The 22,521-nt window shown below is 35.7% G+C and overlaps 1 protein-coding gene across 1 annotated transcript in view; it reads left to right on the top strand.

The window, feature by feature from the left end:
- Window positions 1-22,521, top strand: part of LOC134237640 (uncharacterized) — a 68,255-nt gene that overhangs the window by 44,778 nt on the left and 956 nt on the right. The window contains exons 15-20 of the mRNA XM_062719779.1: window positions 2,816-2,923; window positions 13,099-13,227; window positions 18,418-18,555; window positions 19,249-19,446; window positions 19,659-19,931; window positions 21,464-21,646. Of these exons, the coding sequence (XP_062575763.1) occupies window positions 2,816-2,923; window positions 13,099-13,227; window positions 18,418-18,555; window positions 19,249-19,446; window positions 19,659-19,931; window positions 21,464-21,646 (1,029 nt within the window). The remainder of the gene's footprint in view (window positions 1-2,815; window positions 2,924-13,098; window positions 13,228-18,417; window positions 18,556-19,248; window positions 19,447-19,658; window positions 19,932-21,463; window positions 21,647-22,521) is intronic.

Below are 22,521 nucleotides of genomic sequence, written 5' to 3' on the forward strand. Positions count from 1 at the left end.
TATCTTTCAAAAAATTTGAACGAGTTGCTATGTTTTCAAGAATAATTAAGAAAATATCACACAACACTTTCAAGATTATTCATCACCTTTATTACTTTGACAGTTTTGCAGGCATGATTTGCCAAAAAGACCGTAAACCTAGCATAAGCATATAAACATTACCCTCTTTAATGTGATGTATTTGTTGTATCACCACAACGCAAAATTATGACTGCAGCATTGCAAATCCTGACACAATCTTATATGTCTCATCTCCCCTTTAACTTAGGAAGAGTAGGGCAATAAATTATGTATATCCTAGGCAAGTCTGGGTCAATCACTTGATTATCAAAATACTAAGTTATGGCTACAAATTAAATACTGTATCACCATTCCAGAAGCTTCTAAAGGAAAATGCAGTGGTAAGCTGGTTATTACTATTCTTTCTGATGAAAAATTACACAAGATATGGTATGTCTGTCTTTTACCTGCCGACTAGTTACCAGTGTCCGGTAGATTATTTTTATACTTAAAACTTGCTAAAAATTCACTAGCGCTTTTAAAAATAAAATTGTACATAAATAATTATCACTGCAATATTTAAATTCTTATCTAAAATCATCTCTTCCAATATTTTCTTTCTACATGGCACTTCGTAGTGCTGAATAAATTTTTGGAGCTATTCCAAAAATCGGAACTCGGTATATCTCTACCTCCTTATCGTAAATATCTGGTAAAGAATAAATGCAAGAACAGATAGTGTATTTTCTTTCACCAATAAACGTTACTTTGAAAAAAAAAACACAATTCCAACTGGTTAAAAAAAACAAAACACAATTCCAGCTGGTTAAACAGATGATCACAGGAAAATGTCGCTATCGACTTTCGCTTGATTTCCAATATGGCCGAAACAAAGAGCCTCGATTTCATTTTCAAAAATAATGAACCCGATCCAACAATTAATAATCATGATGACTTTTATAATATTAAATAAAATTTTCGCTTTTTATCGAATAACATTAATCAATAAAATATCTGAAGTTAAAATTTTATTCTTTTGTAAAACTTCATGCTCATTCTTACCCTGGGGGTCATACATTGACAAATCTTAATTGTGTCATACATTTTGTGTAAAACTTTGATCGCCCCTTGTGGCCCCGCCCTACCCCCGGGGATCATGGTTTGAACAAACTTGAATATACACTACCTGAGGATGTTCCCACATAAGTTTCAACTTTTCTGACACAGTGGTTCTTAAGAAGAAGATTTAAAAAAAAAAATCCTAAATACTTCTATGTAAAACTTTGATCAGCCATTGTGGCCCTGCCCTACCCCCGGGGGTCATGATTTGAACAAACTTGAATCTACACTACCTGAGGATGCTTTCACATGAGTTTCATCTTTCCTGGCCCAGTGGTTCTGGAGAAGAAGATTTTTAAAAGATGCAATTAATTTTTCATTAATTCATAATTATCTCCCCTTGGAAGAAGGCTTGGCCCTTCATTTGAACAAACTTGAATCCCCTTTACCCAAGGATACTTTGTGGCAAGTTTGGTTGAAATTGGCCCAGCGGTTCTTGAGAAGAAGTCGAAAATGTGAAAAGTTTACAGACAGACAGACAGACAGACGGACTACAGACAAAATGTGATCAGAAAAGCTCACTTGAGCTTTCAGCTCAGGTGAGTTAAAAACGCAAAAAACACTTTAACAACACACAAGGCTTGAATAAACACACTGTGGGAACATGATATAACACATTGTGTTGAGTATTGCAAACATGCTTAGAAAGAATTAATTTTCCACTTATTATGTCTAGCTACAGTTGAATAAAAACCGAGTCACATGACAAAAAAATTATATAACATGAGCCTCGGTGTACATCATAATCCATTCACAAATGTAGAGGTAGCAGGGGAAGGGGTGGATGAAAACTTTATCCAGACAGTGTGCAGACTTGAGACAATGATCACGTGACAAGATTAAATTATTGATACAGGTTGAGTGTAGCATTACAATATCCGGAAAAAGCTTAACAATATATAATTAATCGATAGATGGTATAAATTACTTTATGTTGCACATAAATACAATTATGTTTTTTAGCAGAATGTCCTTTAACATTTGTCATTATAAACACACTGAATTGTCGACGGATTTTTCCGTTAATTTCCGATGATAACAGGAAGCACACGGCAGATGTGACCGGTCGGCAGGGGATTATCACTCCTGCATGGCATCTGATCCCACCTCTGATTTTTTGGAGGTCCGTGTGTGCTCTGCTCCTCTTTTGTATTGTTGAATGGACATTTGAGCTTGAATACCGTTCGTTAACTCCATATTTTTCATAATCATATATCCTTTATAAACAGTAGTTTTATTAGCTTACCTGAGCCGAGGGCTCATTTGAGTTTTTCTGAACGAAAAGTTTCGGGCGTCCGCCTGTCCTCTGTTTCGACTTCTTTTTAAGAACCACTTTACCAATTTCAACCAGACTTTGATAAGCAATAGGTTTTTGAACCAATATATGGAAATACATTGGATACAAAATTTTGAAAATTTCTGTTCATTCTATCATGTAGTTTAAAAAATTACATTTTTTAAAGTAGTAACTCTCCGACGTTTTGTTAAGTGAATAAGATTTCTTGTTATATTTTCTAAACAACTATTGATTACGGTCATTTAATGTCTTGCACTAGAGTTTTGTAGTAGAAAATACCTCTTTCCAACACATTGCCTGTTAATTTTCTGTTTGTGAAATGGAACTGGTTTTCATGAAAATAAACATGAGAAAGAATCCAACTATCTGTTATTTTGTTGTTTGAATTTCTCGTAACAGAAGTGGAGGAAGGAAAAGAACAGAATATTGAAAACAAAGGGACTGAGAATGATGTGCAGAAATGTTCCATTACTTATGAAACTGAAGACTCTAAACCAGGAAAACTTGGTATGTTCATTAATGTGTCCAATAAGTAAATGAGATTCTTTAAACGTTTAAGAAATCAGGAAAAAGATTACATTTTATATTCATAGATCAGACATGAACATATATTATAAACATTACTGCAATAATTGCAACTTTTTTCTTGATATCCAATAAGCAGAGAAGCAATCCATCAAAATGAATTATTTATTTAAACCCTTTCATAATGCAAGTTCGGGATTTAAGTAAAAATATGCCTCAAATATCAAATTTTTACCTTTAATACAAGTAATATTTTTCGAGGTGAAATTTGACGAAAATAAAAGACAAGTGAGCTCTTTAAAAGAAGTTTTGGAAAACGTCCATCTAAAAGGAGAAAGTTAATATTTTTTATAAGCTCACCTCAACGAAGTTAGGTGGACCTCATGTTAAACCCTCGGCGTCGGTGTCCCAGGTTAAAGTTATTGGAGTAGTTTTCTGTTTAACAGGTCTGAGCGGCCTCCGTTTATGTAGGATAGCTAGATTTAATATGGCTGCGAAATTTTTTTCACCATATATGGAAACCTCAAAGCAATGTCGGATAGTATTTCTTATATTGTTTAATTTTTATGTTTTTCCCTATTTGGACAAATAAAAAGGCACTTAAATGCTCAAACAATACATAAATAATTTTACTTTCATATTTTCTTTCAATTTAAAATTAGAGAAAAAGGAAAAACACAAAAGAAAACATACTTAATAGACAAAATACTGTTATGAATTTACATGGGCCTGTATCTTGTGCCTACCATGGTTATTACTTGTGATTATTATTTTAGGTTAGCATGGATATTTACAAAATATTACGGAGTGTAGATACAATAATTCAAGTGATTATATGTGTTATATGTCACTTTATTTATAATCCATTAGCTTTGATTGAAAGCCAAAGTAGAAACATGCCGTTTTTTATCTTCAAAACATTAAGAGTCTTATGGAGAATAAGATGATGATGTTGTTTGATATCAAACTGTTAGAAATTAATGCAATGCAACAATTGACTACGTCTTTTTTATTATACCATAGCTCTTGTTTTTCTGACTGTAAACCAAAATCTCAATACATGAGTCTACTCTGCTCTGTTTTTGCCAAATATACCATGAACCTTTCAGTTGTTTTAAATGAGCATTTATTTGTATGCCAAACAAAAATTACCAAATAATTTATTGGAGAAAAATTAGAAAATAGCATATTTAGACATGTTCTTAATTAAGACTAAGCAAATATAATAAAATCCTAAAAATGGACTAGAAAAAAATTAAGACTTAACAAATATAATAAAAACCTAAAAATGGGACTAGAAAAAAATTTGGCAAAAAAGATGGGAGAAACCTTTAAAAAACGCAAACAACACTTTAAAAACACACAAGGCTTGAATAAACACACTTTGGGAACATGATATAACACATTATGTTGAGAATTGCAAACATGCTTAAAAAGAATAAATTTTCCACTTATTATGTCTATCTATTCATATTCTATTAACGTTTAAGAAATCAGAAAAAAGATTAATTTTTTTATTCATAGATCACACATGAACATATATCATAAACATCACTGCAATAATTGCAACTTTTTCTTGGTATCCGATAAGCAATGATGTAATCCATCAAAATGAATTATTAAAACCCTTTCATAATGCGAGTTCGGGATTTCAGTAAGAATGTGCCTCAAATATCAAATCTTTAAGGTAGGACCAAATAGATAGGTCAAATTTTTCCTCAAATTCAATTTTTCTGAAACTTTGATATTTTGTTCTTGGGTACAAAATCTCTCTTTATACATGATATGAAAGAAATTCAACCGCACATCTTTTGCCCACATAGTCGGAAATATGACCCCTGTAAGAAGATTGGGAAATCAGACATTCGACTTGAGAATGGGCCTTATTTTAGAATTTTCAATTGATCTTTTGCAAATTTGTGTAATACCTTCAATAAAGATAACCTTTTTGTTACTTTAAATCAGAAAGTCACATTGATGCTGGAAGATTATCTGTACTGGAAGATTTGGGTAAAATATAAAGTAAAATAGAACATACATTGTATCAGAAACTGAAAATTCACATGTAAATATCGGACAGTTTAAGTTTTCTTAAGAGAAAATGTATAATTCGATTTGTACAAAAAATCAACAGAATGATTCAAATGGGTCCTAGAATAAAATGTGTAAAAATAAAGAAAATTGAACCAGTGGTTTAAGATATTTTGGAGATTAAAAAGAATTAAAAAAAACATTCAGTAGATGACGTCACAATATTTGACCTTTGACCTCGTGATATGACCTTGGCCTTTGTAGTACATGAAGAAGAGAGACTCCTTATATATGTGTCCAAATATCACCCCTCTACTATTTATGGAACAAAAGTTGCACTGCATTTTATAACAGACTGTTACATGCTTGTTTACGCTTTTAGAAAGCGTAAACACATTCCAAAATGTAAGCTCCCAAGACCAATATATAGGATTCTTTAATTTTTCACAAAATATAACGCAAATATGCCAGAACTTATTATTTTTCTTTTAGGGATCATTCATTGTTGTCAATATAGTAATATTATTCTTTTTTCCTCCAGTACTTTTTAAGAAATGGGTTAAAATAGAATCCACGGCTGTTTTGTCCTACCTTAATACAAATATTTTCGAGGTGAAAATTGACAAAAATAAAAGATCAGTCTGCTATTTTAAAGGAATTTTGGAAAACGTCCATCTAAAAGGAGAAATGTTAACATTTTTATAAGCTCACCCCAAAGAAGGATAGGAGGATCTTATGTGAAACCCTCAGCGGCGGTGTCCCAGGTTAAAGTTTTTGGTGTAATTTTCTGTTTAAGTACTTTTATGCCCTACATTGATCAGATATACACGCAAGATGCTTCTAGTGTGTTTGACTGTACCAGTCAAGGTTTCAAATGCTGCAATTTCAGCAAAAGAATGACCAGGATAATGCTTTTGAGCAGGTTAACGTTTTTGGTACAGATATAATTTCCAAGTAACTTTAAGCCCCATGTTGACCAATTTAAACTTGCAAGGGTGATACATCCAAGGAGGCATTAAGGTGAGCTCTGTAATGTTTAACTGTAAAATATTAATTTTTAAAAATTCTTTAGGTTCCGTCTCGCAAACAATGGGCATTGGGAGTATGGGTTCCTTTTACTGATCAGCTCATGCACGCACTGTATGAGTATTTTCTAACTGCGGCTAATCGATCAAACTCTTATCTAGAAGTATCAGCACCGTAACATTTACTGTACATTCACGTGCATACTAGTAATGCTGGTAAGTTTTGTGCCATGTTATAAAATCACGTTTCTTGTGACAGCAAAATTACGATGTTTTCGTCATAAACCTAATTCTATATATCGTTTTCATTAGTTCCCGTGTTCAGATTGCAGATTCGTGCATTCAAATACGCCGACTTTTTAGAGATCAACGTTTATCATGAACTTCAATATCCCCGTGTTTAATTAGGAAAAAGGGGGAGGGGGTAACACCATGTATCAAAAAAAGCAACCAAATAAACAAGAAGATTGTTGTTGAAGGTAAAAAATCTTGAAATAGAGTAAACTGTTCGTTACAATCAGATAGCTCATCTTAAAACATATCATCACATTTATATCCACAAAGAAGACAAAATTTAACTCAATAAATACAGTAAAATTACACAAGATCAAATGCATTGTTTACATCAATGGGTCTTTGTAACGTCATACAAACACAAACTCAAGAACGAAAAGCGTGTAACAAAGAACATGGTTCACTTTTGCCATATTTGGCCCTGTGAATTTCTGAAAAACTGAAACTACACAGTTTTTGTTAACAATGCATTGAACGTCAGTTAGATATTTGGTGATTGCGTATCTATCAAAAATGACGTAATTTTCTGGCTAGTCAATGCATTATGACATCACGAAATGTGTCAGTTTCCTAATATTCTGAAAAAGTCTACAAAATCGGCCAATTTTTAAAGCTATTTTTCGATATTTAATATACAGCGCAACCTCTGATCTAAAATATGCAACTAGTAAATGATAGAACTGTGTCTGAGGATTAAAAGACATGTTTTATTTTTTAGATCAGATTTTTTTACCAAACGTATTTCAACATTCTTTCATACCAGTCTGTATGTTTAAAAAGTAAAATCCTAGTGTTTTGAACTGTTTCGTATGACCTTTAAGTATCTTAGGTATTTATTGGCTAAGGACATCAAACTTTGAGAGTTGATGCATCTTGGGTTTTCGGAGGTTGACGACTCAGGGGTTCTAGTGCTAGGGCGGGGCTAAATAAGTATACAGTGAAAATGCATTATTTCTTTGAAAATCTTCTTCTCTGCTCCTGGGTATTAAATAAACCAACTAAGTACATAGTTATGATGAGCAAGACCGCCTCTAGCAAAATTGTTTGTGAAATTTATGGCCCCAGGGTCAGGGGTTCTGGTGCTAGGGCGGGGCTCTATTGATTATATAGTGAAAATACATAAAATCTTTGAAAATTTTCTTCTATGTTCCTGGGTATTAAGCAGATGAACTACCTAAATAGTTATGAGCAAGGATCCTTATCTTTCAGAATTGTGAATTTCAAGGCCCCAGGGTCAGGGGTACCATAGGGGGGGGGCTGTACTTATAGACTGAAAATGAATGAATTGTTTGAAATTTGCTCCTTGGTATTATATTTTTGAAAAGCAAGGATGTCTTTTCAAAATTGTGCAATGTGTGGATCTAGGTCTAAGGGTCAGGGGTTCATGTGTGGTAGGGGTGTAATATAATATCAACGGACACCGGTTTGGTGTATGAAACAGAATACTTTATTAAACACTGACAGTACAGTGGAGCATTCAGACATCTGACATGGCGGGTAATTTTTTACAGAGATAGCAAGGGCAGATAACCCCAACTTCCGTTACATGTATTACATAAGTTGTACATAAACATACTATTGTACATTACATCCCCCTCACTAAAATTAAAGGCAGATTTTTTTTTTCATTTAACATACAGATACTGTTTTAAGTGTGTAAAGCTTTCAATAGTTCATGGCAAAAGTTTTGAGTTTGTTTCAAACACTCAATATAAACAAATCAAATAAGAACACTAACAAACATAGCAGAACTTTTGTTCTGGCAGCTGCACAGGGATTATTATGCCCCTAAGCACAGTGCAAACTGCTGACTAGATGCAACATAAATCAAAAGTTACTAACAGAATTATTTACAAGCACTTCACAAGTCGAGTTTCTCAGGAGGTTTAACGAGTCGTCCCGATCTGGTTTGGAGTGCGTTTTTGTGATTGGCGGGTTTGTCGCTGACTTGAGGTGTAGCAGCATTTTCTATGGTAGGCTCACTGGGACTGCTGTCTTTCATGGGAATGTCCTGCTCGACCGGTTCGTCCTGAGGGTGTTCGCTTGATTTGTGGAGGTGAACCCGATTTCTGCGATAAAGTCTTCCTTTGCTTTTCACTACATAAGATCTTGGTTTGTCCGTTTTCTCTACGACAATTCCTGGGGATAAGGACTTTGAACCAGGCGTTTCCATTCTGACTGTTGTTCCATTGTCTAGGGGTGATAACTCCTTCACATTTCTTCTCCTGTCATAGTAAAATTTCTGCTTGGCTTTCTGGACATTAAGGTGTTGCTGTACTTTTCTTAGGTCGTGTGTTGCTGGTTTAAGTAGATCTTGTGATGCTGGAAGGGTGTTCCTAGGTCTGCGTCCCATTAACAGTTGAGCTGGTGACAGATTAATGTTTTCTAGTGGAGTTGTTCTGTAATCTAGCAGAGCAAGTTGCTTGTCGTCACACTTAGTCCATAGGTTCTTTATAGTTTGTACTGCTCTCTCAGCCTCGCCATTCGAGCTTTGAAAATGAGGGCTGCTTCTTTCCTGTTCAATTCCAAGCTCTGCGCAAAAGGTTTTGAAGGTAGCTGAGCTGAATTGTGGTCCATTGTCAGACCTGAGTTTTCCTGGAAGTCCATGGCATGCGAAAACTGTTTTCATGGCTTCTATTATGGCTGTAGTTGTCTCTGATCTGAGTTCTACGGCATCAATGTATTTTGAGTAGTAGTCCACCAGAATCAGGTATTTCTTGCCTCTGAATTCAAATACATCAGTTCCCACATGAGTGTATGGTAGATCTGGAGTTGGTGTTGGCATTAGAGGCTCTCTGTTTTGCTGTTTCTGATACTCTGCACAAGATGGACAGTTGCTTACGGCCTGTTCTATGTCAGCATTCATGGCTGGCCAATACATGACCTCTCTGGCGCGACTCCTTGACTTGACTATCCCAAGGTGAGACTTGTGTACAAGGTTAAGCATCTCTTTCCGCAAGCTAGGTGGGATGACTATTCGACTTCCCTTGTACACAATGCTGTCAAGAACGGATAACTGATCCCTTGAATCGAAGTACTGTCTGACCTCAAAAGGAGATTCGTTCTTTGTGTCTGGCCATCCTGTTTGAATGGTGCTCATGAGAGTTTCAAGTTCACTTCTGGTTGATCTCTGGATTTCTGAGTATTTCCCGGGTGTTATGGATAACATACAGATCATGTCCGCTTTCTCTGTGTCCTCTTCACCGCTTTCCTCTAGGTAGGCCCGATATAGCGTGTCTGAAATGTACATCATAGTTCCCTTCCTGTATTTGACATTGATGTCGTATCACTGTAGTTTTATCATCATCTTTTGAATCCTCATAGGAGCTGACAGTAAGGGTTTGTTGAACAAAGTCTCTAACGGCTTATGATCACTGTACACTGTGACCTCCTTGCCAAAAATGTAGTTGTGAAATTTCTGACAACTGTACACTATAGCTTGCATTTCCTTCTTAATTTGTGCGTACCTTTTCTCTGTTTCTGTAAGAGCTCTAGAACCATAAGCTACTGCACGGCCTTCCTGTATCAAGACTGCTCCAAGTCCATCTTTACTTGAATCGCACTCGATCTCGACCGGTTTATTCACGTCAAATAGAGCTAATACTGGTGGCTTGGTACACACGTCCTTAAGTTTCTGAAAACTTTCATCCTGTTCATGGTTCCATTGGAATTCCACATCAGACTTGAGAAGGATTCTCAGTGGAGCGTCCAAATCACTCAAGTTTGGAATGAATTTCGACAAGTACTGTATGAGTCCAAGGAACCTGCGGACACCTTCCTTGTCATGTGGAGCGGGCATGTTAAGTATAGCCTTGATTTTGTCTGGGTCTGGTTTGAGTCCCTGGTCCGACACTATATGGCCCATGTATGGCACACTAGACTTACGAATTTTGCATTTTTCAAAGTTCAATTTCAGATTGTAGTCTGTTGCCCGTTCCACAACTTTTCTAAGTATGGCATCATGTTCCTCGAGTGTTTCACCTGCGATGAGGATGTCATCTATGATGGCAGACGCACCTTTGATTCCGGATATCATGTTGTCCATGATCTTCTGATAGATTTCTGGTGCCGATTTTATGCCAAAGGGTAGTCGGAGCCAACGATATCTTCCTATCGGTGTGTTAAATGTTGTCAGGTACGATGACTTCTCGTCGAGCTGAATCTGCAAAAATCCAGATTTGGCATCCAATACTGAGAATATCTTGGCTTTCGGTATGTCTGATATGACATCGTCAATAGTTTTCATAGGGTGATGCTCACGTTTTATGGCGCGATTTAAATCCCTTGGATCTATGCAGATGCGTATCTTTTCTCCCTTTACACTCACTACCATTGAGCTGACCCACTCTGTTGGCCTGTCCACTTTCGTGATATATCCATTAGCTTCCATCTCTCTCAGCTTGTCAACTGCCCTGGGCTTAATTGCTGCTGGGAGTTTCCTTACGGGATGAATAACTGCAGGTACAGATTCATCTATACTGAGATGGTATTCTCCGGGTAGTGTTCCTGTAGTTTCTACGAGTTCTGGATAGTCTCTGGATAGTTCACTTTGTGCACTTTCTGTAGTCTCCGTCACAGCTGATATCGAAGTCTGCAGATGGGGGTCGGTTTTGTATATTAACCCAAGAGTAACTGCAGTATCCCCACTAATGATATTCTCTTGATCCAAGTCGACCACTTCAAAGTGAACGTTAGTTTTATGATCACGGTAAACAACTGGAAGAGTTACTGATCCTATTGGTTTGATCTTGTGGTTGCTGAATGACTTAAGAGTCTTGTTGGAACTCTCCAGTGTGCATCCTCCCAAGTTTCTAATTTGAGCAGATGTGAGTATATTAGTCCGTGCTCCTGTGTCTATCCTGCAGCGAATCTGCTGACCTTTGATGCCAAGACGAACGTCCCAGTTGTCATCCTGACTGGACTTGACGGAAGTACACATACTAATGGTAAGTAGTTCCTCTTCCTCTGACTCTGTATCTCGCTGTACCGTGCTGACTTTGATCTGTTTCAGCCGCCGCCGACACACTTTCTTCCAGTGGTTTCGTTGTTTACAGTAACTGCAAATGGTTCCTAGTGCTGGGCACTTTCCACGTTCATGTTCCAAACCGCAACTTGAACAATTTGGGTTGTCACTTGGTTTATAGGCTTTTGGTTTCCCAGTTTTAACAGTTTTGTTGCGCGACACATTGAATTTGGTTGTGTGTTTCTTTTGTGAATGAGAGTCAATTTTCAACACTTCCTCTCCTCTCATTAATTTGACTTGTGCTTGTGACAGTTCAAATTGTTGTCCAATTTCTATAGCTTTCTTGAGTGTGATATCCTGACCTTGTTCTAACAGTCTCTCTTGCACTTTCTTATGCCTGACGCCACTAATGATTAAGTCAATCAAAACATCATTATTATCAGCGTAATCACAGTCCATGGCTAAGATTTTGAGATCCTTAACAAAATTATCAAAAGTTTCGGCCTCTTTTTGTGTTCTTTGGTGAAGTCTGAATCTTGCCATTCGCTTGTTTTTCTTGGGGCGAACATAATTTTCTAATTTCTCAAGAATTTTCTTTGGGTCGTCTTCATCGTCATTTTCAAACACAAAAGTCTTGTACACTTCCCTACCTTCTTGTCCAATCCACATGCCGATCGATCCTGCCTTATGTTTGGCATCGGATTTCGCTAGTGGCCCTTTGAAGATGAAACCCACGTGTTGCTTGAACCGACAAAATTCCTGGTACAGATCTCCGGCTTGCCAATCGAATCTGGGCTGATCGAACGGAAGAGTTGCCATTCCGAGTTCGAGTTACTTCTGACACCATGTAATATAATATCAACGGACACCGGTTTGGTGTATGAAACAGAATACTTTATTAAACACTGACAGTACAGTGGAGCATTCAGACATCTGACATGGCGGGTAATTTTTACAGAGATAGCAAGGGCAGATAACCCCAACTTCCGTTACATGTATTAGATATGTCGTACATAAACATACTATTGTACATTACAAGGGGCACTACTGATTATTGCTGAATATTAAGACATGAATCAAATTCAATCACTGGAAAATTGTTGCATAATACTCAGGTGACCTATAAGGCCCATGGGCCTCTTGTTGATTTTGTTTTCGTTCTGGTCGACTTTGTCTATATATCAGGCATACCGGGCTTCCCTCTCTTACCATGCTGTTTTGTTTATGAAATCTATACGCATGCGTGAATAGCATGGAATGTGGAACCTCGAACACGTTGCGATGTATATATTTATGACCAAAGATAATTATTAATTTTAATGAAAAAATCAGAATTATTTACTTATAAAATTTGTAAATTTCTGAAAGTGCATACATTTATGAGTATGAAAAAGTTCAAATCCTATTAGAAAATTTTAACAAGTCTTTTCTTTTTAAGAGATGCGCCGTATTGTTACTTTAATGTTTATTTAGATATTGGTATTGACTTTGAGGAAGAAACAGGCTCGTAGCAACAGAGGGCATCCCCCCCCCACCCCGACACTTTTTTCCTAACATTACTTTTTTCTATTGAGGATGTTTATTGAAAGGCAGGTTGAAACCCCCCCCCCCCCCAATTTTAGTACGGTAAAGTAATATAGGGAAATTTGATATGGTATACAAAAAATTGGTACTGAAAGTAGTTGGCATGTTTAAAAAGTTGCCCCCCCCCAACAAAATAGGATTATCGGGTTTGGCCAATTTTCCAGATAATTAAAAAAAATCTCTGGTTCCCCCCACCCACACTTTCAAAAACGATGCTACGTGCTGAGAAAGATAATAATTGTTTGAATTTCTTTAAATAGAAGACGAGGAAGGAGAAAACCAGATTACTGAACATAGAAAGACTGAAAATGATGTTCAAAAAAGTATCGCATATCATGAGACTGAAGATGTCGAAAATAGAAGAGTTGGTAATTCCGTGATTTGTTTGGGTTTGTAAAATTAATACTCTTGATGTTAAATAGTTTTTGTCATTCCCCACCCCTTTTTGTTGTACGTAAATTTCTTTAATAACAAATTCATCGAATCAAAGAACAAATCCCTCAATTTGCATATTCTGTTTCCAATTTTACGCGCCATTTTTTGTATGTTAATGGTGTGTAAATCACGCAGACTTGTCACGTAGACATATTTTATGAACATTTAGAAGTAACATAAAGCCATGATCTCACTTGGTCTGAACACATCAATAGTATATTGTACACAGTAGTTAAGATTAGGTTACATTAAGGTAAACAGGTACTCAGGTTTTAAAAATCATGCGTTAAAAAATTAAAAGCCCTTCTAAAAATGATTTGAATTTACCCACAGGAATTCGTCATTCTTCATCTTTAAAGTTAATCGTACTGTACAGGAAAACCAATGATTTGTCAGGGAATGCGAATAAAAACACATACCATGCATTTTCATGAAAATTGATCAACAAATACATTTAAGAAGAAAATACAAGGTATCCAGACTTTTGAAGAATATTGCATGATTGTTATACTTACCAGGTATACAGTACCTTAATTTCTTCTATTTACCTCGAGGATTTTATAATGCATAGTTTATAAAGCGTGTCCTATCATTGTAAAACATAATAAAACACTTCTAATACCATATCATCGTAATAAACATTGGTCTCTTCGGCTACCTGTCGTGAATGTAATTCGATTTCTTTATGTATTTTGAAAATTTTTTTGAGGAGAAATGTAAAAGCATGATTTTTATAAGACCGTTTCTAAGAACTTCTGAGTACACTGAATTATATTCAGACACCAATCTGATTAAAATCAGATCTTTGTTACGCTCCGACAATCTGATTTTAAGCAGATTGATTGAGACACATAAAATGCAATTTGTTGCAATAAAAGATTTAAATTTCAATTGCAAGATTCTTTTTGAGACTTTTTTGATTTAAATCAAAATTAAAGAGTTATCTAACCTGGATATGGATTAGAAGCTTAGTATCTTATCCGTAAACGAAGTATCTGTCTGTCTGTCTTTCTGTTTCTCTGTTTGTTCGCAAAACTTAACCTTGCCCATAACTTTTGATTTAGTAGAGCCAAGTAGTAAGGACGGACGTATACCCCCCCCCCCAACAATGGGAATCGATTGTGTTGGAGAACAATAGGAGAACAATGGGAGAGAACTATGGGGTGACCCTGACCGATATCTAGTTTACCATATGAGCCTGATGACCGTATCGGTTACTGTGAACGAGCACGGATATTTAAATGATGATGAAATGGGATGCAGGAGCACTTTCACGAATGGATGAACACAAGTATTTAATTGTCAAAATTGGGAGGGTTAGCAAGAGAAGGGCAACAAGTACTCAAAGACGTTGTCATAAAAAGAAATGTTGAGATTGCTCGCGCGCACCGCCGTGGCCGGAACACATGGACTCCGGCGACCGAAGCTACCGCGGAGACCGTGGACTCCAGAACGCGAAGACTCCGGAACTATTTTAGGTGATAACATTCCGGGAGAGAAAAATATTAGATAACAAAAGCATTTCTGAAGGAAAGATACAGAATGCATACTGTTCTTCAAAGAACGCAGATAGAACTCATATTTTTTTGTAACACCACCATATTGTGGAGGTGGTGGTGGTGGTAGCGGTGGTGGTGGAGAATGTAATGACAACACAAAACACTATGATTTTATGTGATTTTATTCAGACTTAATTTCAATATTCAACAATACAAAATAATGTACAAATATCATTAAAAAATACACGTGTTAGTTTATTTATCTTATTGACAGATGTGATAAAACTTTACATAGTGTTTGTCGAGAATACATGATATTGCATCTTAAAGAGGCACGTGATTTTCATTGATAAGAGAGAAAATTTCCTGGCGAATACTCCTCTGCAACGCACTTTTCATGAGGCAGGCAGACTGTTTTAATTGTTCTTTATAATTTTTCAAAAGTTAATCTCTGTCTTTCCCAGCACCCCTTTCATAGTCTTTTCCCTTGCTTCTTCCGTTGGAACTCCTTTTTGGACTAATTCGTAACACAGTCTTGGAATAAAGGGTCATGTTGTTTCCAGACGATGTTGATCACTATATCAAAGGCGACAGTATCGTCCTCATCATCTGTTTGATCGCTGCTGTCTGTGTCTTCCTCTGAGCCTTCTTCACAGGCACAGCCTTGTGCGGTGTCGTAAGCTGTAGCAAAAACTATACCACAATCAAGGCAGTTCTCACTTTGTTTGAATGAAACTTGGCTGAAATCGACAGGAGGCAATTTTTTTCAAGAAGATATTGATTTGTAATCTTTTGGATTCTGGTGTGGTTTATTTTAAATCTACGACAAGGGATCCAAGAGGCTTTTCATCAACGGCTCTTTGATAGGCATCTAACAATATGTTGAAATGTCCAGGATACATTTGACGAGCGAAGGTAGAGATTTGCAGTCTGTCTCGCGAATTTTTAAAAAGAACCAAATATTGAGTGTTCAGGTTCATTGTCCTATTTTCTTTTCCACTGTTGAATAGGTTCTGTATGATGCAAACTATGCTCATGTTTCTGTGGTGGGCGCCCTACACGAATATTTCTTATATGTCTTTATTTGTAGTGGAATATTTCATGGAATCGTCGATGATTAAAAGTGTATTTTCGTCGGGGTTTTAAAAATCGTCACTGTCAAGGTCGGCCGGTAGTACTTTGATGAACTCAAGGATATGTATTTGTCTCTTAAGGTCCTCATACAAGGGCTGCCATCTTTTATACAGCCAAATGATTCGGTCAGGAGAGGGAGAGATGAAATTCTGTCTTTGAAATAAAAGTTCTTTCATCCATGCTGACTTTCCCGAAATCGTAGGACCGAAATGACCATAGTAAATGGATGCTGAAATTTACATTGGTTGTGACCGCCATCGAAATGAATGCCTCGTCGGTGTGGATGTTGCCATTTTTGAGCGGTTCTATATATTGTGTCGTCTTAGGGCATCTGCGCGTGAAATATTTTTATGCCAGATATTGCATGCCATTCTTCGTGAAAATGACGGCTTCACCGATTTACGTCTTATTTTATTATAACATTCGAACCCTCTTTGCAGGTGGCCCGTTACCGGTGTCCTTGATCACTCTCTTCAGCGGCATATGTGGTCTTCCTTCTGTGACGGTCTCTTTCAGCACAATAGAATTTGCTCTCTCTACTGCTGCCTGTGCCGGGGAAAATCGCTTGTACAGCTGTTTAAAATTTTTATTTATTTTAAACGTTTTAACCGCTTTGCGACCATGTCTTGGCTTCCTTGAATGATGTGTACGTCTTTCGTCGCCCACTCTCTACGGTCTGAGATGTAAATTTTCTTTTAGTAACTTTTTTTATTCATGATGTGAACTGGAAACACGAATGACGGACGCGTCTAAACGAATATCTTTTTAAGTAGAAGAATACGATTGATTACCTGTGGCTGACAATCGAAAATTCAGAGTAAGTACGACCTCCTCGTTCAAAAATGTAACAGGTTTATTGTCCTTATCTCTAATTTCTATGCGAATTTTTTCAAACTCCTGGATTTGCAGTGGCACTAGGTATGGTCTCGTGAAGATTTGTTAGACTGCAAAACAATATGCCTCAATAATTATCTGTACTGTTGGCTCACCACGGACACTGTGTCACAGACGTCGCAAAAGATAAAGAGCTCTTTCTTTGTGGTTTTGGCAATGCCCTTGACATAGAATTTATTAGTTCTACAGTCCATTGGTCCGTAAACAACAACCATTTTGGTAATATGACCGTAAAATCGTATAGTTGATCGCCTGGGAACACATCTTTGCTTTTGGAAGATCTGAGAATGTATGTTGTTGCCATTCTCTGCAGTAATGAAAGGATTTGAGAGTACAGGGTTATTATATGCTATGTCCTAAAAACCCACAACTTAAAACAAGTCTGCGCAATTCGATCAAAAATTTACGATTTATCAACAAAAATGGTTCCGAAGTACGCGGGTTTCGGGGTCTACGGAGTCCTAGGTTTCCGGTAGCATTGGTCTCCGAATCCACGTGTTCCGGCCGGCAGCGGTGCGCGCGAGCAATCTCAATATTTCTTTTTATGCCTCCCATTTTTGACAATTAAATACTTGTGTTCATCCATTCGTGAAAGTGCTCCTGTATCCCATTTCATCATCATTTAGATACCCGTGCTCATTCACAGTAACCGATTCAGTCATCAGTGTCATGTAGTAAACGAGATCTCGGTCAGGGTCACCCCGTTATTCTCCCCCATTCTTCTCCGACACAATAAATTCCCATTGTTTAGGGGGGATACGTCAGCCCTTACTACTGAGCTATGACTTTCATATTTAATATGTGTATTCTTTGTGACAAGACCTTTCTTGGGGTACCACCAAATTTGATCTTTTGACCTTAACCTTGGAGTTTGACCCACTTTTACAAAAATTCCAAAGTTTTACTTTGGCCATATCTTTTGAACAGTAGATACATGTACTAGGGCATTTATACTTCACATATGCATTCTTTGTGGTAAGGCCTTCCATTCTTTACCACCAACCTTGACCTTTTGACCTTGACCTTGGAGATTTTTGTACTTATGTAAAAACTTTAATTTTGGTCATAACTTTTGAACAGTAAGAGATAGGGCTTTAATACCTCACATATGTAATCCTTGTGACTAGAACTTTCATTTGATACCAAAAAATTTTACCCTTTGACCCTGACTTTGGAGTTTGACCTACTTTTGAAAGCAAACCTTGCCTTAACTTTTAAGGGGTTAAATATAGTGCTTTTATACTTTACATTTTTAATCCTTGTGACCTTTCATTTGATACATGTATCAAGAACTTTTACCTTGACTTTGCAGTTCGTCCTATTTTGTTTTCAAATTTTTAACCTTGCCCATAACTTTTGAAGGTTTAGGGCTAGGGCTTTCATACTTCACATAAATATACTTTGTGGCAAGACCTTTCATGGGATACCAATTACATTGACCTTATAGTCTTGACATTGGGGATTTCCGTACTTATGAAAAAAACTTTAACCTTGACCTACTTTTATATTTCACAATTGTATTTCCAGTGAGAATACCCTACTTTGGGTACGAATGAATAAAATTTGCGTGCCATACGGGGGCATCAGTGTTTCACAAACATATCTTCTTTTTTTCAGAAACATCTAAAAACGATCCAATTATCATGGATCCTGGAATAGATGAAAATCTTCTTGATTTCAACTCTTTCTTCTACAAATTAGTTAAGAAAATAATACAAAAGGATTTGGCGCAAGATTTTTCCTTGCTCCTTCATGGTAATGATAACTCACAGTAAATTTCAGATATAAGGATTTCGATTATAAATTGAATTTAAACTTTTTAAAGAATCTTGATAAGAAACACATTTTTGAAGTCCCAGTGACATTTTGACCATGTAAAACCAAATTTGTTAAACAACGGTTTTCAATATTAATTGAATAATTTCATACCAAAATAACAAAATGTGAAATAAATCCGATTCATCTGTTTATTACAATGGTTATCATATTGCGAGTCTTTTCTAGTATATCTTAGAAAAAATTACATTTAGAAATTGAAGTTAAAATAACAATGCTAACAAACATTTTTTATAAAAATAAAAAAAAACGAATAAATTAGCATAGAATTGAGTTTTGCTACTCAAGTAAAAAAATTGTTCTAATGAAAAAAAAAAACAAGTTTATAGTTTTCCGATTTTATTTTATAGAGTTTAGTGGGAAAACAGTTAAAGTGAATATATATTGCTTAATAAATTTTGTTTCTTAAAAAAACCTGTGTTACGGAAAATGTTACTGTTATTGTTTTCAGTTAACACAACTAAGAACCTACATAAAACTTTATTTTATTGTTTGATTAGCTTTAGCATTTCTACGCCTCTTGATTTGATGGGGACTATTTATCTTGAATTTTATTGCATTGGCCATTGTTGAATATTTTAATTTTTCAATTAACAATTCCATGTATTTTAGACCCCACAGAAGAGAACACTGTACCTTCAAAAAAGCAATTTATGCAATGGAACGAAAAATACAAATTCCACAGCAATATTTGGCGTTTACAACTATTATTGAAGCAATGCAGTGCCAATGATCTGGTTGAAGATTGCTTTGAATTTGCAAAGAGTAGTCCTTTGATTCTAACTTATTTCGATAGCGCTCCCGTTCAAGGTATTTTTTATTACTATATGAAAAAAAATAATGTTTTTTAACAATTAACTGAAAGTCTCTTAATTTTTTTTTACTGAATTAATAATTTGAAAAAGTCAATATTGATACAGCTATTTTTGCAATCAAATAAAACGAATGTTATTATGATCATTTTGATTTGATTTAAAGCACAACGCAAAAACACGCAATCTTAATCATTCTCTCCATTTCAGATGATAACAGGGAATTAATAAAGATTTATACAACTATGGATATCTCACAAGAAACTGTGTTTTGTGACTTGAAGAGAATTCGTCGCTTATTAGCGCATCGCCTTGATTTGCCTGAAAGCGAGATTGAACTTCATAGCATTAAGAAAGGATCATTAATATTTGAATTTTCTGTTCCTAAAGACAGTGTAAAAAAATTCAGATATGAAGATTTGTTAAGCATTTGGCCACTTAAGGTTTTTAAAGTAAAAACATCGGTTTGGAGTATGAGACCGGGTAAGACATCTGAGCCTGAGTACAGTTGGTTGACAAGTTCTGAATAAGAAACCGATTCGGCGGTGCTTTAAATAAACGAGGCATTATTTCACTAGGTTTTTTGTCAAGGTAGTTCAATGACTTGTTGAGTTTAATATTGTTTCATAAAAGTTCAGCCCCCCCCCCCCCCCCCCCCAAAAAAAAATATTTAGCAAGTTAACATAGGTATTCATTTTACTTGTTATAAATGAGCCGACGAGTTCCGAATACCTTAGCGGTTCCCATTTAGTTCAATCCTAAATTTAAAAAAAATATACGTCCCACACATTATCCACTGGCATGCCCAAGAAAAGTTAAATTTATTGTTTACCAATAAGTTATTTGTTTTTCCAAAGGATAAAGAGAAACTATAGATACAATGTGCACTGTGCTCACTTTAATGATACCTTACGTCTCCTATATGATTCGTATGACAAAGTCATTAAAGCTTTGCTCTGGGAGAGCCGAAATAAGTGTTATATCAAAAAGTAAAGTAAGGGGTCACAATGGTGTGTAATAAAAAATCTGTAAAAGTATCTTAAAATCTTATTCAATGGCAGTATCCATGTTTTGCTAAGGTGCACTATTTTTATTTAAAACAAAGATTATGTGAAAGCCTCATTCAATTCTGTGAAACCTCTTAAATTTCATTCAGTGGTAGAAGAGGAGTTTCGGATAAGAAATGGGAACTACTAAGTATATCAGACGGACGTACAGACAGACGGATGGATGGACAAACATTCCATCGCTATATACCCCTTCCCCCTGCTTTTAAAGCTGGGACATAATAAGTCATATTTACAATGAAGAAATAACGAAGAATGAATTTATAATACTAGTAGTGTTTATGATGGACATTATGAACTAGCTGAATGACCACACGAAAATATTCCGATATATTTCAGTGTTCTAAATAAATATAATAGACAAGTTTTTAGTATTAGAGTACATATCAAACTAACTTTTGATACTTGGAATGTTGTTTTATCTGGAAAAAATTGACGTCTCTACAGAGGCTTTTCTGCAGACTCACGCGTCGCGGTGATTCAGATTTGTTGCATTGTAAAAGTGTGTCGACTGTTTTAAGTTCGATAGCGAAACCAAACTGACGGCAAAAAATTAAAACTTCCCATAATTCAAATACTCAGAAATAAGCCTTCTTACCATTGGGTATCAATTTATTTTTACACCTTTGAATTTATTAATTATCAGCTCTAAAATTAATAATTACTCGGAACTGGTCAAAATTCGGAACTGGCCAAACAACTGTACTTCATATTTGAAATTAAATAATGTTTCCAAAATGGGACGAGGGCGATGCTTCGAGTTACATAGTTTAATGTTCATGCAATTTTTTTTTAAGTTAAGATAATACAATCAATGTTTAGATAATATAGTAAGTGTTGCGATTTCTAGAAGTGTGTTGAGAGCATATATACAGAAGAGAATATTTTAGTTATTATTTTCGCAGTGCTACTTCTAACTTTTCTTTTCTTTGTAATGCTTTTCTTTAGGTCGGATGAAATGGAAATGCAATTTAAACATTCATGCTATACTACATCGTAGCAGAATTCAAGACGGGGTGCCAGTGCAAGTTTTCGCCCAGGCAATAAAAAGAGAACTTATAAGGAACTTCGATCTGAAAATTTACGTACATAAGACAAAATGCATGGTTTGGAGACAGCCAAGTGCACACTGTAACTATTTAGCTGAAATGTTAATGTTATCAATGGACAAATTTACCTATGCGTAATTTGTATTCGACAATAATGAAAAAAATAGGTATCTACGAGGGGTGATCAAAACGTTTGGGAACTATCTTTATATCTATAAAACTAGAATTCAGATTAAAATAAAATTTGGTACACACATAGCCATACATAAGTTCTATAAATAGTATAAGCTGAATAAAGTTTTGTTCCTTGCTTGTGACGTCACGATGTGAAAATGGCGTCACTATCTAGATCACTAGATGACAAAAAAATGGTTGTCTCAGTCCTCGTTTTACGAAGGACTGTAAAATGTATGGTATATCTAAGAAATTCCTTATAAGCGTATAATAATTTGTACACAGTTTATTAAGATAAAAAGACTTCCTAGAAATTCACCCAATGGTTGGATTGGTCGTTTTAGTGAAGGATGGGAGATGGTCAAAGTGATATTTGTTCTGTCACCCTGTGAAAGCAACTTTGAAAATTGATTGATCACTTTGTTATGAAAAGACCTCCAATTTACAATTTGATAAAAAGTTGAATATCTTAACAATAATAATTAATTATTCAATACCTAAGATATCATTAACTTAGATTTCAAACATATTAGATATGATAAAAAGGAGGCACCCATTCTCTATCCATCTTGAATAAATGACTCTCCCGAGACAGAAGATTTGGGTTTTGATCGATAGTCACACTCGTCATTTTGGGAAAAGATATTTTTATCCACCCATTCTGTTGCCAAGATTTAATCATTTCTGAAAAACGGACTGTTCTTGTTATGAAAATTAACCTGCATGGAAAGAAATATAAAATCCAGAAAAACCCGTCAGCTTTTATGGCAGAACGCTACGGAG

The sequence above is a fragment of the Saccostrea cucullata genome, unplaced genomic scaffold, assembly GCF_032062105.1.
Source record: "Saccostrea cucullata isolate Sc308-1 unplaced genomic scaffold, CSIRO_AGI_Scuc_v1 ctg347, whole genome shotgun sequence".
Classification (NCBI taxonomy): domain Eukaryota; kingdom Metazoa; phylum Mollusca; class Bivalvia; order Ostreida; family Ostreidae; genus Saccostrea; species Saccostrea cuccullata.